Source organism: Columba livia, chromosome 2 (genome assembly GCF_036013475.1).
Source record: "Columba livia isolate bColLiv1 breed racing homer chromosome 2, bColLiv1.pat.W.v2, whole genome shotgun sequence".
Taxonomy (NCBI): domain Eukaryota; kingdom Metazoa; phylum Chordata; class Aves; order Columbiformes; family Columbidae; genus Columba; species Columba livia.
Genome location: NC_088603.1, coordinates 109,653,790 through 109,675,052, shown reverse-complemented (window position 1 = coordinate 109,675,052; position 21,263 = coordinate 109,653,790). Strand labels below are relative to the sequence as shown.

The 21,263-nt window shown below is 38.0% G+C and overlaps 1 protein-coding gene across 2 annotated transcripts in view; it reads right to left on the bottom strand.

The window, feature by feature from the left end:
• LAMA1 (laminin subunit alpha 1) overlaps positions 1 to 21,263 on the bottom strand; it is a 103,596-nt gene that overhangs the window by 65,725 nt on the left and 16,608 nt on the right. For both annotated transcript variants that reach the window (XM_065053183.1, XM_065053184.1), the window contains exons 2-6: positions 16,687 to 16,857; positions 16,231 to 16,343; positions 7,440 to 7,682; positions 3,227 to 3,406; positions 246 to 335 (exon numbers count right to left, since the gene is read on the bottom strand). In XM_065053183.1, coding sequence (XP_064909255.1) covers positions 246 to 335; positions 3,227 to 3,406; positions 7,440 to 7,682; positions 16,231 to 16,343; positions 16,687 to 16,857 — 797 coding nt within the window. The remainder of the gene's footprint in view (positions 1 to 245; positions 336 to 3,226; positions 3,407 to 7,439; positions 7,683 to 16,230; positions 16,344 to 16,686; positions 16,858 to 21,263) is intronic.

Genomic DNA, 21,263 nt, shown 5'->3' with positions numbered 1-21,263 from the left:
TTGTACTCCTTGAATTGTTTCAATTAACTGCTAAACAAATAGAGTTTACTTCAAGAAAGTTACATTAGCAGAGACCCAGATATGCTTACACAGAAAAGGAAGAAAATTACAGCAAATAATTTTTGTGCACCTTATCTTAAAAGATCTCTTTTAGTCTCCTCCTCCTTATTCTCCTTAGGCAAAGTACTTTTTTCTTTTTTTAATTGGAAATGTTATGAAAATAAATCAATGAGATTAAAGAATACCTTTGTGATTTCATCCAGAGGGCAGCTTCGAGCATGGCCGTAACAAATACACATGCCACCAACAGAGATGTCCTTTATTGAATAGTAGTACTACAAAAAAACAAAGTCAAAAAAGGATGAATAAAAGACATTTACATGTATTTAGATCTTCCCCCTACTCTGGAAAATAAAATACTAGCCTTCAACTATTCCATGACTTGAAAAATGCCAAGAAAATAAAGAGGCTTTGAATTTTTGCCACTTGGAGAATCCTTCCATTTTGTGATTTTTTTTTTCCCCCCATACTTTTCCTCACTAGCATAAAACTATAATTTACTTTTAACTTTAAATAAGTATGCACAATTTCTCAGCTTAAGGAAAGACCACCAAATGTGACCTCAGCCAAAATTTACTTGTAAAAAAAAAATAAATCCTTTTTTCAACCTGTAAGAAGCCATGAAACATAACAAATTGTTGTATTTTAACTTTAGTCCTGGAAGCAGGAGCATGCTTTCTTAAAACGGGAACTCTGCCCTCCCTTAAAACCAGTTTGTGCACTTTCTTCCAGACCCACTCTTTGCTACTAGTGTATAGGCAGTGTATTATTCTATCCAAATTCCTAGCTCAAAACTTGGTGATGCAGCAGAGTACAATCCATTAGTATTGCCAGGTGGTGAGCAAAAGCAACATACATAAGGAAAGGATTTAATTTTCAAGGCAGGGAAGAGGCAGGAAATGACCATCTGGGTTCAGTTACAGCTGCAGTATCAACACGGTTGGCCTGTTTGTATCCTGGCAAGTATGTACTATGGGGGAATGAAAAAGAAACACTTTTTGAGGATACTTCTAAGGAAAGAGTTCAAGACTCTCAGACCTAACAACCCTATAGTTATCTGGTGCACGAGGAGGAGGTGGCTGTGGGTGGTCAGACATGCTGACTCCTGGACTGTTGCCTCTTTGAAGGATCTTGGAGCTGGAGCAAACTAACCTCTTTGATTTCATACTTAATTTTTTATGTTTTTAAATCTTTTATTATATTCAGGGTTTTTGTTATAGGCTTGAATTACAAAAAGTATTCAGAGACTTATCATGAAGAGTGAGTCCTTTACTATAGAGAAGGAGGTACAGACTCAGAAAAGTAGGACAAAAGCAGAGCTGTATTTCTCACTGCATTCCCTGCTTCATCTGCTTCATCTTGTTTTCTTAAGACTCACAGTGCATGGCTCACAGCAGCTGTGTGCAGCTTGAAGCTGAAGGAGAGTGCAATGCTAATCGAATGCTACAGGCAGAAATAAATAAGTAACACACAGAAGCAGAGCTGCTGTTGAACACCTAGAAAAGTTCTGTATCAGACCTTTTACAGGACTATGTACAAGAAATTAAAGCAATTGGTATCAATGACTGGATGCGAAGTCTTCAAAAACAATAAAAACACAATCCAGTAAGCTGGAAGTTACTACGTTGCTTGTAGTTGGTTGCACAGTGAGGCATAAGGTGAGACATCAGGATTTGGGAACTCTGTCCAATAAAATCCATGTCTTATGACAACGAAGATGCGTAGTTTCTCATGCAAAACTGTACTAAGCAGTGCTAGGTAGGGTAGTACTAAGCCCCAGACTGCACAACTGTGTATGTTACAAAAACAATAAGAATGCCTGTCTTCAACACCCTTGTTTCCCAGATGTATGTTTGCATGCTTCCATGTTAAGCCTTTCTTTTTGGGGTATATTTCTTGGTATTACAATACAATCAACAGACCTAAATGTCAACTAGCCTGCTCCTTGGGAACATCTCACCTGCTTAGGTTGTGCATTAACCATTTCCCTATGGTCAGCAAGGCACAGCTGGAGCAGCAGTCCAATGCTCTTTGCTTGCATTCTCCACTCTATAAATTCTCAGATGGGGCAGACAGAACAAGTAGAACACCTAGATTTTACACTTTAGAAAAGCTGCAGCTGAATTGGCACCTCCATGACCGAGGTAAGAGTGGGGTTGCCCTGAAAATACCCAAACTCTGGACCAAATCAAAGCTCCTTTCTCCCTTCTGTACCCAGCTATCCAGCCTGACCTCACAGAAGCAGTGTCAATGCACAAGGATTGCCTGTATCAGAGAAGACACCAACTGCAAGGGCTCTGCTTCTGCACAAGGAGTTGCCCGAGGACACTCAAGGCAAGTAGCTACAAGGGAGGGAAAGAGGACACCTTCTCTTGTATTCTTCTGTCTTCACTGGAAAGCCTGCCTTCATGGAAAAAACTGAAGCCACTGATCTCCTAACCTATGGGTCTCAGGCAAATTAAGAGAGGGTCAAAATGGCAAAATACAAAGCAAATACTGCAGAACAGTTAGTCACGGTAGGTACTGTTATTAAGGGCTCCAGCACTGAATTTCTGCAAGAGCTTGGAGAAGGCAGCCTAAGTGCTTGGTAACTCAGTTTCCCCAGTTTCAATATCGAATGTGTAAACATTAGTTAATGCTCTCCAGAATTCTGAGTGCCTTGCATTATTAATTCATGAGCTTTAAAGCAATTTATTACAACAACCTTCAAAAAAATTAAGAAAACTCTCAGATGTCAAAATTCACAATGGTAAGGTTTTAAAATAATTCTTTTTGAGCCAGAGCACTTGGTCCTGAAAGCCTTAACAGAACAGAAGAGGTACTGCAGTTGCATAAAGAGCAAGCTCAAGCGACATTTCTATCCCCCAAATCGTATTTTTTACTTTGCTGATTAAGCATCATAAACACTGTTCCTAGCATAAATCATTTTCACAAACAAATAAACAAAAAGCCAACAAATAAAAAACAACTTCTAAAAACTACTTTTTCAAAGTTGTTTCTGATAAGGTATTGTTGTTAATAATATTAAAGGCAAGAATTATTTAACAATCTATCAAAATAATTCTGTTTGTGAATGGCAAGGATTGAGTACTTCCTCCTCAAATAGATCAGAAAAGACTCTTCCATTCAAATCATACTGAATATAATTCATGAACAGTGAGCTCACCCTTCTGGTAACAATGGGGTCCAGTTCTTTAGGATCATTATGGCTGAGAGTCATGAGATCGGCATTAAGGGTTCTAATACGCTGCAGTCGTAGGCGGATGTATCGTGCAGATGTAAACTCCAAAAGCTTTTGTGAAGGGTCATCAGCACTAGGCCTACCGTTGATCAGTGATGTGTGAATCTAGAAAGAGTGACTGGTTTAATCATAAACATAACTGCAATTCATTCACAACAACAGACATCTTAGTGTGAGAATAAAAAAAAACATAGAACTTAAGCTTGTTTTCCAACAACTCAGCATGGTGAGATGTTAAACTACCCTGAATTCCTTTTTCTTCTCCATCCTTTACCTGCAGGTAGAATTCCTGACTCACACAGTTCTGAAACCACAACTCTCAGCTCATTATAGTCTCAGGTCTCCTGGATTTTTCTGGAGACAGCATAAAGAGAAAAGCAGTACTACAACATAGTCTTTAGCTTCCCTGGCCTTCCTTTCTCTCCTTTATTGAAAGGATTATGCTGGTCATAAGCATAACCTTGTCCTTACAGATTTCTCCTCTGTAATTTGTAAAGATATTACAAAACATCATACGGCACACATGTACAATCTAGGTTCATTAATCCCATGTCTTGCCAGGACAGGGCTGCCCAATCATCAAGGAATACCCAGTGGTATGAGAGTGCAGTCAGAAGCCACCACACAGATGACAACAGAAAGCAATGCGCTGCCAACACAAACCAAACCATCTGACCTCCATCTTTCTTGCGCAGTCCTAATCGGCCCCACTAAAACAGCTCTTGGTATCGGGCTGCACAACTTAGTCTGCAACAGCCCGTTCCCTCTTTCCAAAGCAATTTAAGGACACACAAGGATTTAGTCTCATATCACCATGTAGTTCCTGCTCTGTTTAATGGAAGAAACTGAAAAATGAGATCTTACAGGCCACAAATTTTAAACAGTTCACCTAGTGTCCACAAGAAAGAAGAAGTCACACTTTGGGCTTGTCAGCCACATTTTAGAGTGCATGACACATCCACATCTATGAAGAGTAATTTTGTCTCATATACTACTCCTGAATTTATAGTTTCAAGTTTGTACAGTACTGTCACATCTTTCCTTTCAAAATATTTCTAAATATTAAAGATTTTTTGCTACCTATTTTTTTTAAATATTATTTCTGCAGTGGAGCTAGGGGCTTCCTAGACAGTAACTGTGTTTTTTCAAAGACATCCAGAGACCAGTAATGGAGTTCACACTTCAAACATTTTAATTTTGCCATTTATAGGCTATCAACATTTCTCCTAACTATTCTAATATACTGTGTCCAAAGAATTCCACTTTTGTGATAGCCCATTCAGAAACTAACCACCATCCCTTTTCCAGCTGCAGAATAACAGTTACGAAACCTAAAATCTTTTCCCAGGTCCAATCCTGCAAACTAACACCAACTTAGATAATACTCAGATCTCACAAAAACACAGAGAATTCTTCCAGTCTATTTGCTACACCAAAGCAGGTTTTACTAGACTTGTTAGGTATTTGACCAATCTGTTCCTGAAGACCACTGTGGTGGTGACTCTACAATCCTCCAAGGCAATCTATTACAGCCCTTTCTGGCTTTATTGTTAGAAACACTCTTGATCTATAAGCCATGTTTTCCTTGTTGCAGTTTCAGACCACTTTTTCCATCCTGTCACAGACACGCAGAACAGATTATTCCTCCTTGTACCAATGTTTTATGCAACTGAAGACTGAAGATGCCCACCTCATCTCAGTCTGTTCTCTATAGGCAAACTGGTTTTGATATATCAATTCAAAAGTCATGTTTTCGTCTGGGAATTGTAAGCCAAATATTCAAATACCACTGCACTACTTCCACTGAAAAAAAAATTACATATATACTCAATATAGAGGAGCTCAACTCTAATATGGAGCACCACATCCTGCTCTCATTTACCCTTAAATGCAGATGCAAAGTTTGCTGGGCTCAGTGCAATTCTTCGATTTCCACACCAGAGAAGAGGACCCACCCATGGCATTGCGAGTTCCAGTACGTCGTGTTTCCATTTTATCACTTAGACTCCAGAAATGTAAAGATCCAAAAAGGCCTATTACAACCAACTGGCCTTACGTCCTGTGTGACAAATGCCATCTCACTTTACATAACCTCTCCTGCCTAAATCTCAAATTCTCCGGTAATACATATTCTCTCTGCTCATTAATAGCTCCTTCAAGTGATGAAACGTGAAACATTATTCACATTTTAACTTGAAAGCTACCTACTGGCTTGACCAGTAGAAATTCTGTAATAAGATGCTATAACTTCCGTAGAGACAAAACATCTTCCCTGGTAGGAAAAGGAAGAAACCGTACACGTAGATACTAAGGAACTATGGAAGAAAAGGAATCATTCTCCATGTACACTGCTATATTCGGCCAATATATTGTTTATATATGACTGAGATACACTGAAATATACTTGCACTATATATTTTCAGTTTACTTGTCCTCCACAATTCAAGACCATTTCCAAACAACTGTAGTTTAAGCCTTGGAATTTATCGTGAACCCTGACTTCATTACATTAATTCCTGGAAGCAGATCTTCAAGCAGTATAAATGAGGTAAACAGAGCTTACAGTAGAGTAGCTATACCTCTTCAAACCTGTGAAAAATCTAGCAGCAGCTAAGTGACATCCACTTTTAGATATGTGGTCCTTTTACTCCCCCCCAAGTTCTTTCACACCAGAGCTCTACAAGCTGACTGCAGAACATTGGGATACTAAGAAATTCCGGATACAAGGCAGGTGCTTGTAGAGATCTGCTGGTCTGCAGGACTTCCTATAGCCCCATATTTAAGTTCAATAAGTTGTCCAGAACCCGTTCCAATGCAGTAAATATAGGTATTTTCAAACAGGTGCTGAGATTGACTAGTACAGGTTGTGAGATATTCTGTGCAGGGAATATTCCTATCTGTCTGCCTTTCCAGCTAAGAAGGAGCAGCCTGTCTCTTCGTGAATGACAGCTTTTATGTAGTACAGAGCCATTTAATTATGTAATTATTATGTTCTTATGTTGCATTTTTATGTTATTGCACTAAAAAAAAAAAAGAAAAAGCTATGTTCTGGATAGTATCACCCAATCAATTCTGTGTGTGCATCAGGGAAAATAAACGAGAAAAAAATGCCACTAAGCAGAATCTCTGGCATTCCTGTGTTTGGAGTTGTATGGCAAATCAGACATAAATCACATGAGGCACTGCTCGTACAGAGTCAACATAAGGGGTTTTCTGGTTAATTGTGTGGAGAGACAGGTTAAGTTTCTTTGTCTGCTCCATCTGATCTGTGAGGTATGTGCTTACGTCACTGCAAAAAACACTTGATTAAAGTCAATGTGACTTGATGTTACTGAATTTCATTGGTTTTTTTTCTTCCTGAAACAAAGTTTCAAGTTTATGTGAAGAATTTTGACAGCCCTTAGTTGCATACACTCCAGTATTTATTTTTTTTTAACCAGGAAATAAAAACATATTGGCTTCTATTAAGACAAGAGTTACAAACATTCTCCATGGGATAACACTGTATTTATTATCACATTCTTATATTATAGCACTCACAATAGAATAACTGCTGGTTTTAATGTATCATTTCGTTATGTGGCTGTCTCTACATAATAAATTACACAAGTACCATGAATAGAGTTTGTTAAAAGAAAGAACAATCAACAGTGAGGCTGCACAACTCGTAGCGCTTTTAATTATGCTACATCCCTGAAACAATGCCAAGGCTTGTTTAGGAGTTCCAGCTGTGCTGAGCACTTTAACAATGTTTGTAGCTTTATCTCAGACAACCAGGTGTTCCAAACACAGGGTTCTTCTTTATTAAATAAAAAACCTGGCAAAACATAGAGCCTCTGTTGCAGACTTTCAGGATAAAGCAACTAATAATTCACAGCTAATAGCTACCATCAAATTATGCAGAGAGAGAAAACAAAGACTTTAGTAGCGGGAATACACAGAGCCAAGGACATGTTTCATCCCAACGTTTAAAAGTTTGATATACTGGTACATGATGTAAAGATAGTATCATTAAAGAAGAATAACAGATCATCTGGTAGGGCTGAGGGTGATGAACTCTAACTGTAATCCAAACATTCTCAAATTGCTATCAGTCCATGTCCTTACCCACAAACCGCAAGTTCAGAAACAGACATACCTCTCCATGCTCCAGGGGAACTAGTCTAGAATAATAGGAGGTGCAGATCACTTCATCATCTCTCTTGTAAGTTGGTGGCCCAATTCTTGGTGTAATATTATAACGAGTTAAACATTCGGTATCACTAATTGCATAGTACTGCCATGGTCTGAACTCTGTGCCATCTATGGAACGTTCCAAAATCCAGTTTCCAGGTCGTGGAGCATTAGCAGCTTTGATAATGACATATGCAACTTGAAAGATCTAAAAAAATGCAAGAATAAAAATGAAACACTTAATTATGCTGTAAAAGACAACTAAAGGCCAACTGGGTACTAAACTTAAATTTTAAAAGCAGTATACTGTTTGCCTTGGGAGAGGGTAAAATTTTGTGCAGTGACTCTGGCTAAAATTTTCACACAAACTTCTGATAGAAGGCCAGTCTAACCTTTCACTAATAGAAATATGTATCATTTTTTGTCAAAACTCTGAACATTACAACAAAACAAAAAAAGACCAAATGTACTCAGTGCATCATTCTGTGTTAATGTAATAGCTGAAATCTATATCTACATGGTACATTTCAGGATGACTTGGGTATAACATTCTTTCTATGGGAAATGTGCTATTTATCTTTTCTGAACAACTGAGGGTTTCAAAGAAGTGGGTGGTTGTGTTTTTTTGCAAAACAGCTGCAGCCCAAACGTCTCTTTGTTTCACATTTTAGCTGGGAGTTTAATCCTCTCAGTAACAGCATTTCTGATAAGCTTTTAACAGCTTATATTAAAAATCCCTGTGCATTCCATTTTCATTCTGTGCTAAATTTATTTAAGCAGAAGACTATTTACAGACACTGCTGCAAACACAGAAATTAATAAGATTAATGTGGCAAACATAAGCATGATAACTTTATTTAAGAACAGTAGCTCTTTTAACATGTATACTCTCTAAGCTACGCAGCTATATTGACTATTTATTTAACAATCCTGAGTCAAAAGTGACATCTTCATCCACACAACAGCACTGTTCAGCACTTCTGTGAGTAGGCAAGGCCGTAATTAAGCTTACACCACCTTTTAAATGACCTTGTCATGGCAGCTAGATAACCTGCACTGGCCCCCAACTAGCTACAGCATTAGAGCCTAACACTAAAGTGCACTTAATGCAAAGCTACTCTGTTCTTCCTTACCTAATACCCACTACATCACTTCACTGAAAAAGGCTGTCTTTGCAAATTGATAAGACTTCTTAATAGGAGTTTATGTTCTACATGCACTATAGTATCAAGCCACATTTAGATGAAAGAAAAATGCTGTGTTATTCAACCAGTTCAGATGTGTGTATTCTCACATGAGCAGACTGCCTGGTTGGTTGGTATAGTCATCAGAATTCCTGTCTCCATGTGCAGTTTTAATTTATTGAGCTCCAATTTGGCCACAATCAGTTCTTTCAGACATTTTCAATTCTTTTTTTTTTTTTTTTGGTGCAATACAGATTAAAGGTAGAGCAAGAAGAGCACTTGACACAAAGGCAGATATTGATTTTGTCAAATGGGGAAATAAACACAAAGAGATACATAGTAAGTGCATTGTGTGTACAACTCAGGAAAATACTTCTGAAACAAAACATTATTTGAGTGAGCAGAGATTTGCTTAGATCTTGCACACATTAAAACAAAAAAAAATGGTGATACTTATCTTCAAATTCTGACTTGCTAGATTTAATACCTTAAAAAGTCAAACTATCAGTTTTTATTAAAATCAGATGTAACTTAAAACATGATACACACTCGGTCTGACTTTCTTTTCAGGCACTCCAGTTTTATCCTTTGAGACACGGAGCACATTCAAATATAATATTTCCAGTTATTCCAATAAATATGAAAATTTACACAAACAGAGCATTTCAGCAACGTGAACAAAAAAAGAAGCCAGCTCACTGTTTAGTCACAGACTTACAGCTGTAGAAAAATTAATTCTCTGGGATCTGTGAATCCTCTGTTGTTCAACACAATCTTAAAATTTGATCAAAGTAAATTGAATACCAAGAATTACAATCCAGCTTTCATGAAGAGAAAAGCCCCTTTTAAATACAACATCATGTCAACAAGCTCCGACTGAAAAAAATGCTAAAACACATGCTTTTAAAGGAAAAAGAACACAATTCAGGCAGAATCCAAGTCAAGCAACTGTATTCCCTAAATACAAACCTGGATTTCCTTGGTGCAGTGGCTGAGTTATACACCTGTTATACACACTGCGTCATGCACAAGCAGAATCTGGGGTATCGTCATTTCAGTACCCCTAACCTGAAGACACTTGTATGTGACAAGGGTCACTTGTGTGAGTATTTTCTCCACCACAGAACTGCAGAAAACTATAAGAACTAGGGAAGTTTTATTGACTGAGCTTAGTAACTGACTTCAAAGGAACTTGGAGACACAGAGCAATTATCTCTCTCAAATGCATAAAAGATGCAAAACTGGATTCCCAATTTTCTTCCAATGTCATGGTAGAACTTTTTCCTCAAAAACTTTTATTTATATATTTTTATATATTTTTATATATTTTTCCTCTCTGCTTGCTGTCATCAACTAAACTACTTCCTTACTTATTACACAGTTGGCTGAACAACAAATGATCTACTTTTGATTACATTGAGATTTTTCAAGACCCATTATAGTCTGCAGCTGATGTAGCTAGTTTTAAATCCAGTTCCAACTAGTAACAATGAGCTATCCTTCATCACAAGCTAACTGCTGCCACTGCTACAGAAATAAGTTTTTTAACAATGCAAGCTAAATTTATTTTAAGTATCAAGTTTCTTTGGTGAGGGCAAAGTGAAAAGCTAGTAAGATAAAAATTTTCACAGCAACTGTACATATATCCAATGAATAATTGAATAAATTAAATGTTTTCAATTCATTTTTTCCAGAAAAATAGCCATGTTCGATACCCAAGACATCAAGGGTTTGATTTTTCCTGAATGCCTACAGTTTACCAACAGCTGAAATTAAGATATCTGACACTATGAACCCAAAGGAGGCATTCAAAAATGAGTGAACGGTTCTATAAACCTTTAAAGTATGCACAGCGTAGAAAATCATTCCCTTTTCTCCCAGATCCTCTAAGTCTCTTCCATACACACACAGAAAAATACTTCATAGGTAAATCCACAGGATAATGAATATCAGCAACACTAGGAGAATTTGTCAGCCCTTGAAATAATACACATTAAATACAGAAATAAAAGGATTTTGCGTAAATGCTCCTGCAGTCAAGAAGTCACAAGAGAACCAATCAGTAGGAGTTATATCCTCAAGGATTACAATCCCAAGCAAGGGAATGAAGCTGGAGGAAGGAATTAAGGTGTTCCCAGTGTTTGCAGATTAAGATGTTTTAAGGAACATCAGCACATAGTGGCTTTGCAGACCTCACAGCCTCTGCAACTCAAAAATCGATCAGAACTAGGAATTCCATGTAACACAAGCTGATTTTCCATATCCTCAGAGCACTTCTTTGCACATTTTTCTTTATATAAATTCTTCAGGCTTGAACATGACCGAAGGCAGTTTCTTAACACTTTCCATATCCATTCAGTGTCCACCAACCAGCCACGTGATAAACTTGAGCTGTGTGGCAAGAGCTAATGATTTGTGCACTTTAGTTTGACTGTATAGCTTTCCCAGAACTCATTTCCTTATTGAGCTACAAGGGTAAAAAGGACAAGCCAAAGCAAGTCAGTAATTCCCAAGCAGCCATAGATTAAAAGTGTCATTTTACAGGCATTTCGGTCTCAACTGTAAAGACCAGCCAAATAAACTTGTACTGAAGAACCTCTTCTTTGTATCAGCAATGCCAAGGTAACAAGGCACTTGTGCCTTATTTAGCCTTTCTGATGGCCTTGTTTCCCTGAATGCAGATCCAGCAACACCAAGTACATTATTCTTGAAACAGATTTATAAATGAACCCTTCTCTCAGTTCATCAGGAAATTTTGCCCTTTTTTTTGGCTCAAGACTGTAAACTCAGCTATCAGTGGCCCCATAGCAGACGCTAGCCACAAGTCCCCATTTACAAGGAGCATGGTCAGCGCTCCACAGTTCACACAGATACATGCTCTGGAAAGCACAGTTCTAGTAGTCTTTTCAGATTAAAACTCCCAGTTATACTTTTCAATTTGCACAAAAGGAAGTAATGATAAGGGAAGACTCCGTATTTTCATATCTATGATTATTTGAGCCCCAGGCTTCAAAAGTGAAAAGTTAAAGAGAAAGGGGAGACAACACTTTTTTCCTAAATTTCAGAAAGGTTTAACCTAGTAAAAACTGGGGTACCAACTGCTACTTCAAATCTGCACCCCAATTCAAATCTAAACTCTACCTAACCTTGAAAAAAGCTGAAAGGAGGATATGATTTTAGGACCTCAAGATCACTTTCGGTGTCCTGTTGCATCCCTTACTGAAATCACATGGGCATAATGTAAACTGTATAATGCAGAAGACTGCAAAATGAATAAGCCTGGAGGAATGCAAGACTCTTGGCAGACTGGGTCCTCCTGGTTTTATAAATTCAGCTAAATCTTTCCTTCAGGATGACTGCAGAAAAGGAATTGAAAGAACAGCTAAATATGCTTTTCAAAATAGCACGACAAGTACTGAGTTGAAAATGTTTACTACAACTAACATTACTCCACATTTTAAGCGAAACTGGAAAATTCATTCTGTTCAGTGTTGCCAACACATATAAACCCGGTTAACAGAAAAGCCTCTTTTTCTCAGATTTCATTTTTATGTCCAAAAAGCCTAAAATTAATCTGTGCAAACTGAGTAGAAGACTACATGAAGGGATATTCTGAGTATCAGCTTATATTGTTCACAGAATTGACTTTTAAAGGTAAGAGAGACTGTGAGGCCTACCAATTGCTTGCAACATTTTCCTCTGAGGAACCTGTGATGTTAGAAGTCAAAAATAAACTAAACCCAGTAGAATTTCTAGTTCCCTGAATTATCTTTTCTCTAAAATTTTGATTCATTGTGTGTGACCATTGTTTCGGAATAGAAGAAAAATTCATTTTACTCAAGAAGTGTATTGTAAGAAAGCAGTGACGAGCACTCTGAATCTTGCATCACAAGTTTTACAGAGCCATGAAAGGCTTTTAAAGAAGTTTGTCACATACAATAAATTAGCACTGGTCCAGTGAAGTCAAAAGAATAGTATCCCTCTACATCAGCAAGACATTTTTCCTTACAGAAATCTCTTCTTGCCTGTTGATTTCAAGACAAAAGCTCTGTACAAATTATATTATAATATTTAGATTATTTTTTACTTCTTTAATAGCAGAAACTACAAATTACTCTGAGTGGTAATCCGGTACTCACAAAATATTAATGAGCTACAACTTAATCAGAAGTGTTTTCTCAACTCTCTAAGGTCTTGCTTTACAATTCAAGAACTTTGTCATACATTGTGCCTTTCTGCTACACCTAATATGAAGCACCCTTAAATACCTTTAAAGTCTGAAGCATGGTAATAAAACTGAGGAACATAGTCTTAATTTAATGGTGTGGCAGATAAATATTTTACAGTTGGTCCAAGCACACTGCTGACATTTATAATATTCAGCATTTATTATAATTCACTATAATTTCACAAAGCAGCTGTCCAGAGGAGACAAATTCAGGCAAAATGATATTTTTATCTAGAACTCCTGCTGTGCATTCTGTTTCTATAGAATTGCCAGTGTAGGAAGTGCAAGGTCATAAATCAAATTTTGGTATCTTGTACATCAATACTATACCTCATTGCTAAACTACTCTTTCCCTAGTTCTGGATCTTTGTCACACATTTAATGGAAAAGGCAGCGGGAAGTGGAAAAGAAAGACTATCATACATCTGGGTCCTGGAAAGACTGACAGGCATAACAGAATACACGTACCTAGCATGTAAGCTAAAAAAATCATGACACACCCACTGGCTACCCTTACAAAATGCAATTTCAATACTGATTTTACTAGCCAGCCCTCTTAATAAGATTCCATGCAACTGCTCTTCAATCCATCTGGTTTAGACTAAATAAACTAAGTGCAGGGCAGAATATTAGCTGGAAGAATATGCTCTGCTCCCTCTGACTTTTGAGCCAAGCTACGAATACAGCCAAATACAGGACACAGATTTTATCCAGAACTTCACCTAGGGTAAATTGGAGTGGAGTCAGTTTTCACCAGCTAAGGGAATATTCCCCATATTTGCCAGCTGTGTTCCAGTCCTCACCAATCCAACTGCTGGATTATATCTCTAAAATGTACATTGGTAACAATCCCAAGAAACAATTCATTCCTCTTACTGCTAGAACTTCAGTATTTACTCAAAAAAAAAAAAAAAATGCCCAGATGGTCATTCTTCACATCACAAAAGGTTGTCAGGGAAAGTTAGAGGACATATTTACTTTAATACACTACTTGACATATTTAATGTACACAGCTTGAAACATAATAAAAAGTACCTATGGTAAAGATTTGCTGCAACACATATAGTTACAGGTACTGACTTTGAAGAACACTTTTAAAGGTCCTAGAAGAGTATTTTAACTCATTCTTAAGCAAATTCCTGAAATAAACAGTTACTAAAATCAATAAGGTTCTTCATATACTTTTCTTTTGTTACTCTTTACTTGTGCTGACTCGCTCAAAGTAAGCACATCAAGTTGGCTCTAATAATTTATTGACTTCAAGCGATTTCCATTAACCAAATCCTTTCTCACAGAGCAGTAATTTACATTCAGTTTGCATAACCCTAGATGCCTTCTCTCTCTCTTTCTCTCTCTCTCAAACTCTCTAAGGAGAACACAGAAGAAAGGCCCCTTGGGGGAAACTTTTCATATCAAATTAGTTAAACTGAGCGTGTGTCAGGAGAGGAAATATATGTATTTGGTGAAACATCAACAACACTAAGGCTAGAGAAGAAAAGATTTAGAGGGCAGCTCAGCTGGTCTGTTTCCAAAGCAAAAATGTCCTAGGAGGATAAAAACTAAGGCATTCTCTCCTCCTTCATTTTTTCTTCCTGTTTGTCCATTTACAAACCAAACAAAAAGCCAACTCCTCAAACAACAATAAAGTCCAATCAATCCAAACCTCCTGTCACTGGCAAAAGATACCCTGTGATTATTTTCCTAACAGTTCTGCTTTCTAATTAAAGAGCAAACTAGACAGTTGTTTAAACTATGCTTCAATTTAAAACATCAAAGTTAAACCTTCTGTTTTAATCTTTAAAATAACTTTCAAGCAGGATCTAGAGATCTTGGAAAAGCTTGTTATCAACTGTACACCCCAAGTACGCGTTTCTTAGTAACAAAGCTTCCAGAGTTTGGAAGAAGCCTCATATTAATAATGGATTGTTGAGCTATGATTTTGAAACAGATAGCCCAACACGTAGATCTGTTCAAAGCAAAACAACAACAAAAAGCCAAGAAAAACACATTTTCCTCAGAAATTATTTTGTCCTTTCTTGGAGCAGGGTAGGAGACTTCTGATTCTTCCATGGTTAACAGACAAATTAGCAAATGCTCTGTACAGTTTAGAAGCCACCTGACTAACGATGATGAATCCCTCCAAGCTTTACCATAAAGTGTCAAAACAAAAATCATCATCTGCCCAGAGAGTTCCAGCTTCCCCAGAGTCAAAAAATCACTGTTGCAGTGATATAATCCCTAGCTCTTCAGAACAACTGACAGCAAATGTTCACAGAAGATATAATATAGAACATTTCTTATCAGTGCTCCTTCCAACAAGATGGTGACCAGAATCAGTCAGAAGAGAAGCACAGAAAGTGGCAAATCAACTTTTCTTTCAGCAACACTAACTTTGTCTCATTTTACATGTGTTTTTCTTTCTAGTCCTGAAGTATATGCCTCAACTGAGAAAAGTCTGTGTTTCCAGGGTTCTGGAGATGATGCAATTTAACTTTCTGACACTTTACACTGAAATCTGATCATTACATTGCATTAACATGTTCACATGTTTAATGAAAATATGCAAAAATACTGAGAAATTAAAACAGAAGAGTTTAACATGAGATCAGCTGTGAGATAATTGATGTGAATACAACAATCCTCTAGTCACTTAGCTTTCTCCCCTCCTATGGATCAAAAGAGTTCATATTTTAAAGTATATTGTGCTCTTGTTTTCTTACAGTAAATGTCAAATGTTTCTATCATGTCCTACTCCAAATCAGTTACTCTTTTACTAAGAAACTGTGCAATCATCTGGTGACAGGCTGATAGTTATAGACAAACAAAAACAGATGAATCCTCACATGTAAAATCTGCACTTATGACAATACCCTGAAACACTGTTTTCTGCTTGAAAATAAGTCTCTGATAACCCAGACTTCAAGTAACCTGCATGAAATCCAAGGTGGAGCAAAATATCAGAGGACTGCTGGGAAAAAGACAGCAGGGTCAGGCAAAGAAAGGTTACCAAAATAGAAGGAATGACTGTAAATACTCTCATCCACACATATGCAACTGTTACTGTGCCATGAATAAAACACAGTAGCCTGCCACATATTTGCTTACAAACTTAGTCACTTCCACGCCAGTCTGACAGGAATGAAATCTCCAAGATATTCTAGAACAATTGAAAACCACATTTGTTTAAAGTCATATTAGCTTTAAACTTTTCATGTTTTAACTCTGTGCTACTAAATGGCAAACCGCTAAATATCCCACCATCTACACACACAGAAGAACTGCCATTAATTGCATTGTCTTCTATCTTACATACAATAAATGGCACTCACCTAAACATTACTTACCTGCCTTAAATCCAAGGTGATGGTGACCCAGTGGTATTGCCTCCCATTCTGAATGCTGGGACTTTGCCACCAGTTATTAGTACCATCGATTGCACTGGAAATAGGGTGCTGCTCTGTTTTAAAGCAAAAAAATTCAAAATCTCTTGAAAATATATCTCACTGCATTTTCTCTGACCCAGCACATTTATTTCACACTGAGCACAATTCTTCTTGTCATAAAGTAAAAGCTGAAATCTGCCCCCATACAAAAAGGCTGTCATCGGACTCCATGGTGCTTAACAGTGATTTATGGTGCCCACACTTTCTGTCAACCCTTTGCTCAAAGTTAGTTTCACTCATGTAGTAGAGAGACTAACAGTAAGAGGTATTTGACCCCAAAGCACCCTGTATTCATAGAGAAAGGTCAAAAAGAATGACACACACAATGAAACTAAACCAAAAGCAGATGACACTTGCCTTTGGGATTGGCACTGTGCTGGTCACAGACCCGGCACTGTGCATTGCGCAGGGGCCGTCCTGGGACGTGCTCCACCAGTTTGCAGAACATCTCTGGTCCCTTCTCCCCACAGGTGGCGTTCGTGGAGATGTGAGAGTTGCTGGCCAGGTTCAAAATGGCAGGGAATAGGCCTTGAATGAAGTAACAATTATTAGACACATTGTAAGGCAAGCAAAATAGAGACATGTATGAGGAAAGCCTCTGAACATACAGAGTTTAATGACAAGCTTCCAGCCTAGTCAGAGATACACAAAAATACAGCAAAACCAATTTATTTAGTGAAAAGGTTTTCCTACCATACTGACATCAGCACACAATTGTCACAGCCCCGAGACAACGCAGCCCTGTCCATCCCTGCCCACTGCCTCGGGTTCCTCCACCCTGCCCACGGCCCAGGACCCCATTTCAGCCCCCCAGCACCCACAGCCCCTGCCTCAGCGATGCCATAACAGAAATGGTCTCCAGCTATAGCTACAACCTTGTTATTTCACTCCACCTTTGGGTGCTTTATTGCTGAGGAACACGTGAGCTAGTAAAATAACCCTTCCAGCTACTAAACCTTCTCTTCACATTGTGAATTGATCAAAACCAGGAGGACAACTGGCCTGCTGCCAGAATCCAGGAGGAACTGTACAGCGCACACCCGCTGATGTGGAAAATGGCATTTAATCAGAGTTTTCCACGGCAGCCATGCCACCTTCAACAACATGCTCCAGGTATTTTGGAGACTGCACTTTAGACCTTTGCTCCAGGCTTTTCTACAACCTGTGTAAAGTCTAAGGGATGTTTTGCTTCCCACTCATTAATGTTCACACAACTACTCCACTGAACTTTCAAATGGTGTTGCTCTTGTGCACTAGAATAATGAAACAACAAAGCAAGCATTTCAAGATTACTGCTACTGGACTGGGAATCCTTAGTACGTTCTAAAAGGAATTTTTACTTTGGCTTGATGGCTACAAAGAAAATTTGAAGAATACTGCATGTGACAGAAAGAAGTTAAGCACAGCTTCTCAGCACGTTGTTATCAGTTTCCAGCCTTCCCTCCTGAGCTGCAAAGATTTTATTTCTTCAGCAATTCATACAATCATAGAATGTCCTGAGTTAGAAGAGACGCACAAGGATCATCAAGTCCATCTCCTGCCCCTGCACAGGACAACCCCAGTTCATACGATGTGTCTGAGGGTGTTGTCCAGTCTCTTCTTGAACACTGTCAGACTTGGGGCCATGACACCTCCCTGGGGAGTCTGTTCCAGTGCTCCACCACCCTCTGGGTAAAGAACCCTTTCCTAATGTCCAACCTAAAACTCTACGGTACATCTTCCTGCCATTCCCTTGGGTTACGGTAAAACAGAGGTACTCTATTTCTAACTCAGAAGCAACTCTCAAAAAGAGAAACCATTTTGCAAAAAAGAATCCTGTCTTTAGAGATTAAACACAATGGGCTGAAATAAAAGCTAGAACCTTGCTATGGCATATTAACAGTGCTGCAACAAGTGTTGCTGTTGCAATAGTGAGGTATTAAAATCACATATCTGAGAGGGTTTTTAATATTTTTCTTCTATTATAATGAATTCTGAATATAAAAAAAAAAAACAAACACACAGGCATTTTTGTGGAAATATATGACTTTTCCACTAGTAAAACCGTGTGGATTCTTTTACTTTGTTAATCTATAACAGAAATCATAAAAAAGTGTAATTTTAATGCTTTGTTTTTCTTAGCTGTTCATCTCAACCAGGCAAAATTCAATATTCCTTTAATTTAAAGTGTCTTTGTCTGCCCAGTAATTGCATTACCCTGAAAAGCCTCAAGAAAAGTTTCAGTGCTAGTTAAACGTTGACTTCAGCTATTGAAAATGTGGCTAAATCCTACACCTCTGCACCACAGTATGAATAACAAACAGTGTGTTTTCAATTGTGCGATACTCAAAACTTAACAGGAGGGAGATGAAGCTTTTTATTTTTCTGAATAATGACTTCATTTAAGTTAAATCCAGACTAGGTCAGATGTCTTGTTTTCATTATAACTAAATCCGATGCAGATGATGATGCTGAAGACATCCCATTGACCACTTTGACAAGGCTCTTCTGCATTAACATGCTTTCCACACAGCCTGCTCTCACCTTATGCAGTATGAATGGAGTATTGCTCCAGACTTTAAGTTGAAGGCAAAGCAGAAATGCTGCCCTCCATTTTCCTATTGGGTAAGAAAGCTCAACAGTTGACCTTATTTTATATTACCTCCAGTCATATAAAACCTTCTGTAATCAGTATTTACTTCTGTTCTCATAGGTGTCTACCATCCAGTCTTCCAGAGCTATCCATTACTTCCCAGGTCATTCATTACCTCCACTCATGTTACACAGTAGCCCTTACCATTTCTTTCCAGGATCATTTGTTACAGTGACATTAATTTGCCTATAGTAACCTCCAGGCAATGGACTTGTGCCAAAGGAATAGCGAAGCTCTGAAGGAAAAGAGCTGATGGCAAGCACTGTACTGGCCAAGCTGCATTCCAAAACCCCAAGCTCAAGTCACCACAGCATTCTCCCTGGCTCAGCCCTTTTGTCTGCTCATCATCAAGCATCTCAATGACTTCTAATAAATTCACTGATTGATAATGAAATGAATAACAGGTATGGTAACATTAAGGTCTCATGATGAGTTTTCTGGATCCCATCGAGATAAGAAAGAACATTTCAGTTTAACTGAGTTGCACTGGAGTTTTGCCCCAGATTCAAATAAAAAAAGAGCTTGTTAGCTTCATCCTGCAAGGTACTGCATCTCTTCCAATCCTACCTGACTACATTCACCTCCGATTCTCTTTAATGCAATCAGATTTTATGGTAAATCTGCAGAGGTGCGGTCACTGATTTCAGTGAAGACTGGGATTAGTGTAGGAGCAGCTTTAATAAGAAACACTAAGTACCTGTGATAAACAAAATAGAGGCAATTTTAATGAGTTGCATCTTTATAGAACATTGCTCCTCTTCAGTCATTCAGCATGTTCTTAAGCAAAATCTTTTCTTTAAAAAAGCTGAGTATTCAAAATTGTGTATTCAAGAGCTCTAAGACATTCCTTTGACCAAAAAAAAAAAAAACCCACACAAACAAAAAAAACCAATGGCAACAAAAACAAAACAAAAAAGAAACACAAAACAAACAAACAAAAACACACAACAAAAACACCACAATACACCAAGGACAAAAATAAAATCTGATAAATTATATTTTTACCTCTCTTAAGAAGAGGTAGGTATGATACAAATGAGCAACACAGAATCACTTAAATGAGCCATGTACATAGATTACTATCATCACATCCTGCTATAAAATCCAAGTGGCCATAACAGACAAACTTATGGCACATGTAACTTTTGTAGTTTGCTATTTCAAGTCCAGCAGAAATGATTGAATTAGATTTATCACACGTCTTTCCACTAGAAAGGAAGACAAGTGCTACATAGAAAATCCTCACTGGAAAATCCTCACTGTTTTCACTGCCGAACTGTCAGGCTCCATTATCACATTAGGCTATTGTAGCAAAGAGGCTTTGAATGAGTCTTGAGAGATCTCCATATGGACGACAACTGATACACATGGATCTGTAGAGAGTTCAGTAGTAGACTTCTCAGCTGGCAAATCTGGGTTGATTGACTATATTCCATTTGTTAAAATACCATGCAGCCAGCTTTGCACAAAAGTACTTGTTACTTCATCTTTCCACCATCAAGCCCATCCCTGGTAATTACTATTCAGCATTTTGCAAGAGATTGTAGTGGTCCTGAGAAAAGCTAGAAGAATTTTTAAATTAAACTTATCTTTTTGTAACTGCTGGCCAGCAGATAGAAGTAGGTCTTTCCACAGGAAGGCAAACTCCTTGATTTTTTCCAGCTACTCAGCTGCCCATTTGCCCCAAACCAGAGATTCACACACCACCCAATGCCAGAAAATGAGTAGTGTACAGATGCTAAATTGACCTTGGAAAAGAATAACAGTCGGTTCACTACAGCTCAGCACAAAAGCAGAGCACCATGTTTTCATCAGAGGTTCACGCAAGTTGCTTTCATTTGGAAGGACTTGGTTTTAGCCAGATGCACAATTAAAACTCACTACAGGGAAACTGAAAACCTGAGTGGTATTGTTCAGACATTCAGACCTTTCCTACAGGGAAATCCCCAAGCTCAAAGAAACCAGAGGGAATCAAATCCCTAACAAGTTGATCTGCAAAGTGGATATGGCAGAGTTTGCCCCATTCACACTCTACAATGTCTGGTTCTTAAAGAAAATAACAAGATGAAAGAAACCAAAGGTTAGATGGCTTTATTGTATGCATGGCATTAATATTTCACCAAAAGTCAAGCAGAAGACTTGTTCATTATTAAGTCAGTTGTAACGTATTTGAACAATGGCTGAAGAGGTGGCCAACATGCAGTACGACAGGGAAGACAGACGAGTTTTTAGGCAGATGAGGTAGTAAACTTCTGGTTTATGTGCTTCAATACACCTATTGACTCTAATCTTTCAGAATGAA